Consider the following 14192-nt stretch of genomic DNA (forward strand, 5'->3'; position numbering starts at 1 on the left):
ATATTTCTTGTCAATTCTGTTTTGAAAATTTTTTCGTAGGAAATTCTTACAAATTTTGTTATGAAAATAAAATTGCAAGAAATTGCTACCAATATTTTTACAAAATATTTTGTATAAAACACTTTTCGCAACAAATTTTGTAGGAAATACTTACAAATTTTATAATTTTGTAGAAAATAATTACCCACGAAGGAGTTACCTGCCAATTAAGATTCTTACAAAAAATGACAAAAAAAAATATTTTCTTGCAAATTTTCTTAATAAATTTGCAAAAAAAATCTCTTGTAATATGAGAATTTTTAGTATTGTCAGTACTATAAACTTATCTTATCTTTTATCTATATTTTTTTTTTCTATCACACTACAAGAAAATGTCTCACTGCTAACCAATTTTAATGACTTATGTAGATACTAATTTACAAAATGAAAAATTTTGCTTACTAAAATAGTCACTATTATGAATACAAAATTATAATTGATCACTAATTATTTAGAGACCAATTCAGAAATCAATTGATTTGGTAACCTAAACCTTGATAATTAATATTTAGTGATCAATTTCTTCCGATGACTAATACCTTGACAGTTAAATTCTAGAAACCAATTTAGAGAACAATAATATTTATTCATATAATTGTGACTAATTTAGTTATTTATTTTGTAAATTAATATTTAATTAGTCACCGTAATAACTAATAATTTTTTATTATTATAATTATTTATTAACAAGATATTTTTTGTAGCGTGATATTTTGATAGTTAATGGAAAACAAACGTCGCCTTCAGTTGTTTATGCATCCTCTTCCTTGCATCATGGAAGCAAAGGTTCAGTGATCAGGTTCTAGAAATGGGTGCAAAGTCAGATTACAACTACTTTTAGACGTGCTCCATTAATTTTGAAAAAGAAGTGTGATTTTTAGTTTTCATCGGACGCACACCATCTAATTTAAAAGGAGTAATAAAAGCGACAAGTAGTTCGTTACAAATCTTAATCATGTTATTATCAATGTCATAATTTCCATTCTTTTCATCTTTAACTCTTGTATGAATTTATTTAAAGAAAAAAAATCACAGACACCCAAAAAAAAAGTGTATTAACACTTGATATACTTAAAAGAGAGAAGAAAAATATAGATTTATAGATTATATGATGGGATAAGAAGAAAGAGGTAAAAAAAAGTTGAAAGAAAATTAAATAAGTATAGATAAAATCACGATGTACATATCATTGCTCTTACTTTATTCTCTATCTCTTTAATTACAGAGTTTTCTTGTTTCTCTAATAATTATACATACCTTAAATTTTCCATGTAAATTTGAAGAGATTTATGCGAAAAAATTATGTGATAAATATTCCATTAATATTTATAAAACAATTAATCATAATTAACTATATTTAATTTTTTGTCTGTTTTTCCTTTTCACAAGTGAAGCTTTATTGCGCCAGGGGTGGCCATAACTAGTCAATTTTTATTTATTTTTATATTATATATATATATATATATATATTAATTTTTTTAATTTTTAAATTATATGTAATATATATTGAAAATTGATAGAAATTAAATTAAGTATCTTTCTATTTATTTTATAAGACATAATATTTAATGTTAATAAATAATAAAACATAAAATCAAATATAATAAAGAATAAAAATATTTATTAAGATATTTTTTATTTTTTTCTTACTATATTTTTAAGTTTTCTACAACTTATTATGATTTCACACTTTTACATGTTTTTTTTCTATTTTGAAAAAAAAAACAGTTAAATACAAATTTATTATTTTTGTTTTCTTTTCTCATTTATTCTTTTTCATTCATAAAGAAAAAAAGTAATTTTTTGGTATCACTTAATACTGGAATATTTGTTTAATAGTTAACATTAGTTTTTACCACATGAGTCTTATATTCATTTTTTTATAATTATGGGAGAAAAATGATTGTAATGTGTTTTTTCATAATTATCTTTAAATTGAAACTTGACTGTCATTGATTTTTTTTTCTTTTAGTGACTTTTAATTTTTTATTTTTTAATTAAATTATGATAAATTATTTTTTAATCCTAACTTAAAAAAGAAATAGATATATTGATAAAGAATAGAAAAATAAATTTATTTTTTAAAAGTGATAAAAAGAAAGTTTTTTGTGACGATGAAAACAATTCAAATTCAATATCTTATATTTACGTATCCTGAATCATGATACAAATAATTATATTGTTCAATTAGAGGAACATACTTTATATTAATTCTTTGGAGCGTGTTTATATTTACATCGAAAAATAAATAGTTAAAAATTTTAGTTTTGATTCAATTATTGATGAGTTAAAAAATATGAAAGAACGAATGACAATCTTGTATATGTGTGATTTCTTGTGTAGGTACAGTTATACTAAATTATTTATTTATTTTTATTTTTATTTTTATTGTATTAATAACAACAATTAAATATATAAATTTTGAATTTTGAGTATATTATTTTGGCTCCCCAAAATTATTGGTCAAGATTTGTCACTGCTTTTCACCCTATATTTTTCATCATTCAATAAAAAAAACACATTAAATTAAATTTTAGGAATTATGTATAATATTATGACTTGATTACTGTCAAGCCAATAATAATAGATTCTAATTACCAACTTAAAATGATTATATGTTATGTCGAGGAAAGTTTGTGCATTAAAAAATTTAAGAGAGAAAGTATAAAATAATAAACAAATTACATTTTTTCTATAAGTTAAATTAATTTATACGAGTGGTATATAAATAAACATGTCAAGAAGCAATGTAATTCTTTTAACAAATTAAATTATAAATAAACTAATTTTAACTTTTTGAAAACTAGTTTTAATATTTTTAAATTTTTTTCTCCTAAAGAACGTAATAATAAAAGAAAACTCATTTAACATATTCTATGTAGATACCTTGACAATTTTACACGTGTTTATCTCTTTATATTTGTTTATATATACATATTTTCTTTATTACTTTCCCGTTCTTTCTTCTTCTTTTTTTTCTTTTTGTGTTCTAGTATAAAGAAAGATTACATTTTTTTTCTCATTTTGCTTACATTTTGTTGTAAGATTTCTGTACAGGTAAGTATTAAATGTTATTCATTCTAAGAAAAAATATTTTTTACATTACATGTTAGTAGAACGATTTGTTAAGTATAGGAATGTCAAGGGAAAGGAAGAATACTCGTAATAGTTTATCTACCTTATTTATTAGATAAATATTTGTTCTATATCAGTCTCTATATTCCTTATGTGGGTACTTACATATTTTTTTAATATTCACAAATGTTTACGGGTATCTGTAAGTATTTACAAAAAAAAAATATTTAACAACATATATTAATTATAAATTCAAATAAAATACAATATATAACATATATTAATATACAACATATGTTAGGGTTACAAATATTATTTCATCTGCTTTAACCCGTGATGAGTTTTACAAAATCTTTGTGTGTAAAAGTACTCAAGAAATGTGGAAGATTTTAAGAGTAACACATAAAGGAAAAATTGATGAGAAACATGGTACGAAGAACTTGTTAATTTAGAAGCACAAGATGTTTTGAATGCCATAAGGGAAAATAATATATGATGTCTAGAAAAGATTCACACATTTTAGATCATCTCTCTCGATTAGGTCAGAATTTTGACACTCATAAATTAATATTAAAATTATGAAATCATGTCGATCACTGAATATCAAAATCTTTCAACAGTGTCCATGATGTCTCTCTTTAATAAGTTGAGAGCACATGAAATTGACCATGACGTTTAAATGAAGAGGAGATAGCTTGCCTTGCCAGAATACCACCTTAAGTATCCAAAACTTTCCCAAGTATAAGGTGATAAAAGCTTCAAAGCTTCAACCTACACAATCAACATCTCCACTTGCTTAGGTTGCTTTTATATTCTTATTCTTTGGTTGATTAAGACAGTTACAACATATAACTCTATCAAACTAAAAAGAATGGAAAAAAAAGAAAAAATAGAACAATAAATAAATAACTTTGATCAAACTATATGTTCATTTTGTTTTCTTGATTATGTAATATGATCGTTGAAAAAAAATACCGATTAATTAATAATCTTAAAAAAAATTAGAAGTGTAGAGAAATAAAATTTAAAATAAGTGAAGAATTAACTACTTAAAATATATTTATAGATACTATTTGAAAATGTTTTTATCTTTTATTAACTATAAAATTATATCTGTTAACCTAAATAAAGTTGAAGTTTGATAGAAAATAAGTTACACTTAATAATATTATTACACTCTTGTTGTCCATGTCAAAAATTTAACCTACCTGTTCCGATCTTGCAACAAAGGAACATCATGGCATGATGACTCGAAGCCCTCAACCCTTTCTGCAATCTCATTCTCCTCTTTCGATTTCCCCCACAATACACCATAAAATCCAACCACGATTATAACCGCACCAATCAAACTGCAGAAAATTTTATCACCAAACAGATTCAGGTGACATGCATCTACACGTTGATAAAGGATTCTCTAATCTCTAGCCTTCAAATTTTACCTTCCAAGACTGAAATCATCTCCAAGAAAGACTGCACCCATGATGGCGGTGAAAATGATTGCCACAGGTTTGAACATAGAACAAAACAGAGGACCAGCTTTAAGGACGTACCATGTGCATAGTAGGTAACGTATCATTGTTGCAACTATTGCCTATCCATATCACCATTAAGTGAGGAACCAAAACCTCGAAAAATGTGTAGATAATAACATACTAAGCCTACCTTAAACTTTCTGTAACAAATATTCTTCATACCAACCTTAACCATTTATAAAAGTTAAAACAAAAACACAAATGTAAATGTATTTCAGTGTTTCATTTTCATCTGGTTGCTTTTCATTTTCCACCTGGTATAGAACGCCAATCAGCCCTATATCGAAGTTGAGCTTCCATTCAGTTGAATCCCTCACAGCAATTAAGGCAAATACTCCACACTGCACGGTTGAAGATAAGAGTTGGAAGAATACAATCACTGTTACAGCAGGGTATTTCTTTGCTACCGAAGCCTGAAAATTTAGCACCAAAACTATAATTTCAATTTCTTATGATCTACAATGTGAGGATAAAACAAGAGTCAAACCATTTTTCTTCAAGGTTTAAGGAGTGTTTGAAAGGGAAAAACAACCTGATATATGTACCACATGGAAGTAAAGAGTGAATCTGCAATGCAGAATATCCCTCCTAAGATCCAATTTAGCTGTGGTGAAAATTGAAGTATTTGGTTTGAAAAGTTGGATGAACGTGTCTTAAAGATGAGTGGACCCTTGTACAGTATCACAACAATGCTCCTCCAATTGATGCTATTGTTCCTAACACTTTAGCTTGGCTGCTTGAGTTCCTCCAATGTACTTCTTCCATCCTAAACCAAGCATTTAATTTAGAAAATTGTTGCAGAAACAAGTATTATAATGTTTACGATTTGGGTAGAACCAAGTCACAATTAGTGCACTAATAAAATTACCTGAAAATGAGAGCAAGTATAAAAGTGAAAGCTGGAACGAGGTTGAGAAGGGCTGATGCAAGTGTCGGCGAGCTCAGTTCTATTCCAACGTAAGCCATTATAGTTCCTGAACTCCTGCACAGTAAAAAGCTAGATCAGAAATTCCTCGTTTCTGAGATGAAGGCCCACGTGAATGAATAGAATCTGGCGAAAAAAATTGCATTATAAAAGACAAGTAAGGAATCATAATTTATAAAAAAGATGATAATTAAGTAGCAAGTGCAAATAGATAAAGTAACACTAACCCAAAGAATGCAAGCAGAAAGAAGCTGCAGAGTGCAGAGAACGTGAGAGGAGGACGTTCTGATCTACGCAATGAAAAATGGGTAAAGATAAGTATTAGGTTTACCGAAGGGATTTCATTGAGGAGAGATAAAACCAATAAGATTTGAGTCCAACCACGTAATAAGGTATTGACACCATTCACACTCCAAAATCTTAATGCAATGAGTTTATGGGTCTTTATTCTTATATAGTTCTATACTTGGATTCCGAAGGTGGAGTTAGAATTATACAAGAGTATTTGTGTTAAACTTTGAAAGAAAAACTATGTATAACATGTTTGATTCCATGTAAGAAAAAGAGTACCTGTAGAGAAAGAAGGCAAAGGGAAGAAGCAAGATAGTGGAGAGTGCAAAAGAGTAGACAACCATTGCATATTTGTTGATATCATCAATCATGGCAAATTTTATGACCACCATGCTTCCACTTTGAGTTAGCATAGCCACCATCATTCCCACAAATGGCAGTAATTTGGCACTTCCATTCCCCAATCTTGCCATTTCTTTCTAACCCTCTCTCTCGGTTACTCCCACCTTTTCTCTATCTCATTCATATCTTTCTTTGTCTCACCATCTTTGCTTTATATAACATCAGTTTTGTATATCTTCTATAAAAACAGCAGATAAATGAAATTTTGACAAACAACCTATTTTTATAAAATTGACAAAATTACTAATCAGAATAACTTTTTACTTTTTTATAGAAATTATAAAAATAAAGTAATAAAATTTTAAGATTTTTTTACTAAAAATGATCGTTTCTCAAAATTTGTCAAACGAAACTTCCTCAACGTATCATTTTTCAAAACAACACAAAACTACAAATGATAATGTTTTTCTCAAAATAAATAATTGACTCACATATTTGGTACTTCAACTCAAATAACTGTTAACCAACGTGTCGGTAATATAATTGACTTTGTTCCTTTTTAAACAAAGTTTATATATATATATATATATATATATATATATATATATATATATATATATATATATATATATATATATAAACTTCATTCAGACGTTTTATTCCATATATAACATTACAAAAAAATCAAATAATTTCATTTATATAATAAGTAGTAATGAAAAAATCATATCTATAAATTTAACATTTTCTTAAAATTTAGACTTAATTATATTTTGAGTTTATGATAAATTTAGGACCATAGTATGATAACTTCTAAAAATTTTATAATATTTCAATTGAATTAGATTTCTCTGTTACCTATATTAGATCACAATTATATGTATACTTTGTTACAAAAACATAGAGTAATGAGAATCTTGTATATAATTTTCTTTTTAAAATTAATGAGAAAGTTATAAAAGGGTTAAATATATTTTTATTCCTCAACTTGAATTGAAAATTGAAATTAATATCTTTTAGAAATTTTGATCCAATTTAATCCTCCAATTTTAGAATTGTGTAGTTCTTAATTAACATTAAAGCAAAAATGTATCAAACGGAGTAAACAACTTATATGTTATCATGAGATGCGATTGAAAAATTAAATAAACTTGAAAAAATTTGGTTGAAAGGACAAAATCCACATAATTAGATTTAAATTGTAAATTATAAAGTTTAAAAAAATTATAAACTTATAAAATTGTAAAATTTATAAAATTATAATATCGTAAAATTAAAAATTATAAAATTATAAAATGATAAATTTATAAAGTTTTAAAGTTTTAAATATTAAAATTAGGAAATTAAAAAATTTAAATCAAGTAAAAGTTCCTGCAGACGTTAGTGAGGAGTAGTACCGAGGGTGTGGAGTTTTGTTTTAAGTTATGTTGTAAAATTGTAAATAGAATGTATATTTGGTGTTTGGACTATTTGGTTATACCAAGTGAAGTTTTTTTATTTTTTGAAAACTTTTAGATATAATTTGTATATTGCTTGTTTATGTAATGATTTGGATTTATGCAACTATAAGATTAGTAGTATAATATTTCTAATTAGGATCGTTACCAGTGAGAAAGGAAAACGCAAGACACGACTTGAAAATATATATGAACAGAAGACAAATATTTAATATGATGGTTGTTTTAATAATTGATATAATATTTTTTTCATAATTACCATTATATCACATGATGGATAAATTAAAATTTAAAAATTCTTATAATAAATTTTTATAAATCTACTTTTTTTTGCATTTTTTATTTCATCTTGATCTTTATCATGTTATCGTAAATTCTTATAATTCTTAGTACCAATCGATTGTTGTATTTAATTATCCGATTAAAGAAGTGAAAGTCTTAAGAAGAATATATAAAATCTTTAGTATTTAATTTATTTAAATGAATTTAATTTTTGTAGGAAAATTATATTTTGATTTTTACAACTTAATTTTCATTTTATATTTCTTGACATCATTTAATATCGATAATCGATCAATGTATCCCTATTTCTTCTTTTAAAAAAAATCAATGTTAAGTAATAAGTCACATATTAAAAAATATAAACGTGGAAGTCAAAATATTATGGCACTTTTTTTTTAACTATGCTCTAGGTCATTTGATGTCTTACATTATGAAATATATCTTGCGTAAAGGAGTGAAAGAAATATTAAGATGTCGAGAAATTTAAAATACTTGTTAAAAGTAGAATTCAAATATCAACACACTATAGAATTCTTTTATTAACATGGTCATTTATATGCGATAAATACATGAAATATAAGAATAAGTAGACACTAAAAGAATTTTTATTAAAAAATAAAGAAGATATGATAGGAAAAAAACTAGAAAAATAAAAAAATAGTACAACAAATCTCAGTATTCTTTTTAAAACTATTTTTCTTATTTTTCCACCGTTATCAAACAAACTACACTACTTTCACCTTTTAGAGGATTCTTCTGAACAATCATAATCTTAATCATATACTACTTATTTGCAATAGGAGCTTTCTTCAAACAATTTCAATGGGTGTGCAAGGAGAATTTAATGGTGTCAAGTCAATTACTCTTGAAATAGAAGGAAAACATTTATGATACAGGACTTCTCTTCAACTATCTCATATAATGTCTGTCTCCATCATAGGTTAAAAGTCTCCTCAAACCTTTCATACAATCATTGTGTCTTTGCTTTTATTCAGAAAGAGGGTGGCTTCAGAACAAGATGAAGATGAAGAGATAATGCTACAGGTTCCATGTTTTTCACAAATATTTTCCTCTTGAGCCTGACCCCATATCACAGCATAAAACCCAACAGCTATTGTAGCAGCACCTATCACACTGCATAGTGAATCAAAATCCAATAACTTCTTAATTATACGAAAAATCTAACATTATTTCAACCGACATTCATGCATGCACATACCTTCCAAGATATAGAGTGTCTCCCAAAAACACAATCCCCATGGCAAGTGCAATCACAATTCCTAAAGGACTGAACATAGCAACATATACAGCTCCCTTCTTTCGACATGCCCATGCATACACCACACTTCGTGTAGACAGCACTACAATGGCCTACAAATATCACTAAATAACTACACCAGTAAAATAAGCTCCTAATTATGCAAAATTATTGGTCTGCATAAAATAATTGGTTCTACTATAGAACATAACTTACTGAATACAATATGCACACCAATTCCATATCAGGCTTAAGTATCCATGCCTTGGGATTTTGCTCTGCAACGAAAGCTACAACGAAAGATAGGATTACAGAGAAACTGGTAGCAATGGTTATTAGCATTAGCTCCTCTGGATAGTCCTTAATAGTCCATGTCTGCATCAAAAGACTCGTTTTTGTTATGTGTGAGGACAAAGTGACACTGCAGAAAGAATTTTGAAGATGAAAACTGCAACTAAACTTATTAAATCTATGCATAATATATTTCAGAAATATAATGTATAGTGGAAACTCGAAATATTTATATTAATTTTATCTATTACACACAAATTTTATCTAGAGAAATGTAATTCTTTATAGTAAAACCTATTTACCTGTATAACAAGAGAGACTGAACCACAAAAAGTACCAGTTGATAGGAGAAATCCTCCTAGTAGCCATTGTGATTGTTGAGATGAGAGAAATAAATTGTTTGGCATGACACCATTTGTCATAGGCAAACCTTTGTAAAAAGTCACTATAAATGCCCCTGCAATTGAGACCACAGTCCCAATAGTTTTTGCTTGGCAGCTTCTTAGTTTTAGGTCCAGCTTTTCCATCCTAATTCCTCATACCAAAAAGGTTCACACTTTAATTAGTTCATATAAACATTCAAACTTGTTATTCACAATTTGGTGGAAGTAAATTGATCTTCTAACAACCAATTAATTATGTGGTTTTTCCTCCTTCTTTTAAACATTTCCATCGGTTTACGACTTTCCTTGAGATTTTGTCTTCCTTTTCTATTTCGTGGAAGAAATGACAGGCATCGGTTGCCTCATTCCAAGGTTAAAGGTCCCAAAATGATATACACTTCTTATTGCCTCTTACAGCTGGTGCATTACAATTATATCCTTAATTTCTTCATTTACTTATACTGTTATATTTGAAGACATCGACGGGAGAGGAATTTGTAAACCGCATCCAATGTAATTTCTCTTTTGTCACAAAAAAAAAAAAAAATTAATTCTATTGAAAGAAAAGGATTGCATTCATGTATTGGATTAAAGTTTGAAATAAAAAAGAAAAAAAATGACATCATAATTTAGAGATTAAGAAAATTGTTTACCCTAAAATTTATATAATTATAATTCTTTATTTTTTAGTATCAGCAATAAATAAATTTGTCTCCATAAATATATCTGAATTCGTCTCTATTTTACCAGAGAATTTATGTATTAATTAGGTATGGATAATACCCAATTTCTAGGGATGAGATGTACATATTCACTTTATTTCTGTTTTCATACCTGTCCTAATACTTATTTTGTCTCATTTAAATGACTAAAGTACTCATTTATTACGTCACCTAAGGAATATATATATATATATATATATATATATATATATATATATATATATATATATATATATATATATATATAATATTTTCTTAAATTTTCAAGATATTTTTTATTTTATCATGTTTCTAATTATATATTTATTTTTCTTTATTCGATTTTATTGGACTGTAAATCAAATTGTTTTAAGATGCACATTTAATGATTTTTACCCTTTTTTAATATATTTATTTTTTATTTATTTTTATCATGTAAAATATTCTTTTAATGATTTTTATAACATATTTTTATTTTCTAACACATTCCATAAGTGTAAATTTTTTGTATAAAGACATTTTATTTACTATAGTGTAATAAGTTAATATCATTGTCATGAACCTCACCTTCCAACATAAATTAAAGTTTAAAAGAAGGAAAATCTGTACTAAATTTTAATTATTATGAGTTTAGGTTTTGTTCTTTACACTATTCATTCAAGTTTTGTATTATAATTTTTGTCGGTGTATAAAAAAAGATTTAATTAAAATTTAGAGAAATGAAGTAAAGAGACATATAAGGAATTTTCAAACCTGGATTATATTTTTTTACAATTTTTTAAAAATAGTTTTTAGTTTTATCAACTTTATTTCATGAACGTTTGCAAACTTAATAAATGTATTAGTTCTTATGAAATTTTAATTGATGTTCTAAATTAAAATGCATACCATTATAATTTCTTTTTAAATAGTTAATATTAAAAAACACCAAAACATCATTTTGATATTGAATATTTAATAATATCATGTGTTTTTGTCCTAATTTTTTACTTTTTTATATAAAAAAATAATTAATTGATATTGAGAAAGTAAGAAAACATGTATGAATTTATATCCATTATACAGTCAGAATGAAGATGAGATAAAAGTGTTATATCCCTTTGGTATGAGTATGATAGAGTGAATTTTCTCTTTAAAAATGAATATAGAACAATAAAACTCATCTCCGTCCCACTACCATTCCTAATTAACAAGAGTAAAATATATTTTTTTCACATTAAATTGTTAATGCTAAGATGTTTTATATGTTTGGTTAATTTTTTTTTAAAATAACATTATTTAATAAATATTTAGACAGACCACAAAATATCAATATTACCTATAAAGATGAAAACGGAACACAAATTTAATTATATTCATTACGGATAAAAATGAAAATAAAAAAAAAATTACTTTGTAAATAAAAACAAATATAATTAAACTCAAACTTCACCCGTCATTTTTCTTACATGAATGAAATATGAGATTATATTGTAAGTACAAAAAGAAAGATGATAAATAAAGTAAAATTAAATTAAAATAAGATAAGATAAAAGTGTTGCTTGAAATAAGATTATATTTTTTATAATAATATTTTAAGATCATAAGAAATATATATTTTTTATTATAATTAATATTTTTAATTGGTTATTATATTACAGAAAATATTATTTAACATTAAAAGCCTCCCCACACACAGGCAACAAGTTTATTTCTTTTAAGAAAGCTTAAAACCAATCTAACTACAATTGAAATTATCATTCTGTCCCTCTCATTGGCCGGTTTCTATTCAAATCGAAGAAATGAAAGGTCACTCTACCGACCTAGTAAGATTTCCGTTTACCAATCTTGTAAGAAATCATTTTTCTCTTGAAATTAATGAAATTTAATACTAGCTTTCTTGGACAGAAATCTTACAACAAAATATTAGCAAATGAAAAAGATATGTAATCAATTTTGTTTGATACTAAGAATGGGAAAGTAATAAACAAAATGTATAATAAACAAGTATATAGAGATAAACAAGTATAAAATGATTAAGGTATCAATATAGAACATGTTTAAATGATTTTTTTTTTATTATTATTATGTTCTTTCAGGAGGAAAAAAAAAACTAAAAGTAGTTTTCGAAAAGTTAACATTAGTTTATTTATAATTTAATGGGTCAAAAATTTTCTACAGTACTTATTGAAATATTATTTTTATTTTTAATTTAGGAAAAGGACACTGAAACATCTAGAAGATTAAGAAACGCATCGTAACAGAAAAGAATTGGAAACAGACCTGAAAACAGTGGCGATTAAGAAAGTGAAAGCTGGAAGAAGATCTTCGATGGCTGAGCAGAGAGTCGGGGAGCTATATCCAAGTCCGACATAGAGAAACGTCTGAATGGAAACGCTAGCAGAAGAACAAAATCATTAAAGACCAAAATTACAAGCGAACGAAACAAAGCGTTTAATGTTTCAATGTTAGCGTACCTGAAGAAGCCAATGAGAAAAATTCTGAAGAGAATGAAGTTATTGAGCGGTGTGGGAGATCTGTTCCTGTAATGAAGGGTGGTTGCAATTAGCAGGAAACAGAATCCGAGGAGGTTGGAATAAGCAGCGAAAACGTAATTGCTCATGCCTTTCGACATGCTTGCTTTCACCAGAGTGGTCGAACCCACAGTCAAAAACAGGAGCACCACCATCACTGTGGTTACCTCTGCGCTCTGCATAATTTTGGTCTCTGCGCTCTACCTTTCGATCTTCGATGTGTATGTGTTGTGTTGCTTTGCGTTTTGTACGTCATGTAGATTATGATCATGTGACTTTGGAGTGCGGAGGACATGTTTGCGATTAACTTTATTCGTACTTTTTTGTCGTATTAATTTATTCATATTTTAAGTCATTTAAAAAGAGATATCTGCTCTCTGCTATCAAATTATTAATATTCTCGCATTTTTCTTTTCTTTTTTCTTTTTTCAAAGACTACCTATTAAAAGAAATTAATCGAGAAAAGAAATTCATGTTTTTTTTTGTCATATTCAATTGATATACTTTTGGTCTAAAATACGTCTTTAATAATGTTGAAGTTCTGTAATATAAAAATTCTAGAATACATCTTTAGAATGTGCTTGATATTAAGTGGCATCACTTTATCTTTAAATTATCTTTGGTTAAATTATTCTTTTGATCCCTCTATTTATCATGAAATTTGATTATGGTCTTCATATTTTTCGTTGTCTCAATTTGGTCCTTATTTTCTTAAAAATGACTTAATTTGGTTCTGATCGTTAACTTTTGACTGAATGGTGTTAAAGTCAACGCCACGTGTCAATTTCTATTTCTTTTTTAATTTTTTTAATATTTTTTTAATCTTTTTTTTGACACGTGTCACTTCACAGTTGTGTCATGTGTCAAAGTGATTCAATTTGGTCCCTATATTTGTTTTTAGTTTCAATTTAGTCCTAATTTTTGTAAAAATGAGGCAATATTGTCCTTCCTTAAATTGTTACTAAATTTACTTTTTTATAAATTTTATGATGATATTCTTACTAAAATTAATGTTTTTATTAAATATTTCTATAAATATTTTAAATTAACTTTAAATTCTACACAAAACATTAGACTTTGATTTTGTTTTGAACTTGAAATTT

The 14192-nt window shown here is 26.3% G+C and overlaps 2 protein-coding genes across 2 annotated transcripts; both read right to left on the reverse strand.

The window, feature by feature from the left end:
- Positions 1–3573: 3573 nt before the first annotated feature.
- On the reverse strand, positions 3574–6369 carry LOC114173380 (WAT1-related protein At3g28100-like). Its single transcript, XM_028057737.1, is given in 9 exon segments — positions 3574–3885; positions 4323–4463; positions 4554–4705; positions 4901–5059; positions 5179–5336; positions 5339–5412; positions 5515–5628; positions 5799–5861; positions 6142–6369. Coding segments are annotated over 9 exon segments (1068 nt in total). The 5' UTR covers positions 6336–6369; the 3' UTR covers positions 3574–3872.
- A 2389-nt stretch (positions 6370–8758) lies between these two features.
- Positions 8759–13354, reverse strand: LOC114173381 (WAT1-related protein At5g40240-like). Its single transcript, XM_028057738.1, has 6 exons — positions 13033–13354; positions 12839–12952; positions 9795–10020; positions 9418–9576; positions 9163–9314; positions 8759–9077 (listed from the first exon to the last, which is right to left on the reverse strand). Exons 1-6 carry the CDS (start codon positions 13269–13271, stop codon positions 8906–8908), a joined length of 1062 nt encoding a protein of 353 aa, XP_027913539.1. The 5' UTR covers positions 13272–13354; the 3' UTR covers positions 8759–8905.
- Positions 13355–14192: the final 838 nt, after the last annotated feature.

Source organism: Vigna unguiculata, chromosome 2 (assembly GCF_004118075.2).
Source record: "Vigna unguiculata cultivar IT97K-499-35 chromosome 2, ASM411807v1, whole genome shotgun sequence".
Classification (NCBI taxonomy): Eukaryota; Viridiplantae; Streptophyta; class Magnoliopsida; order Fabales; family Fabaceae; genus Vigna; species Vigna unguiculata.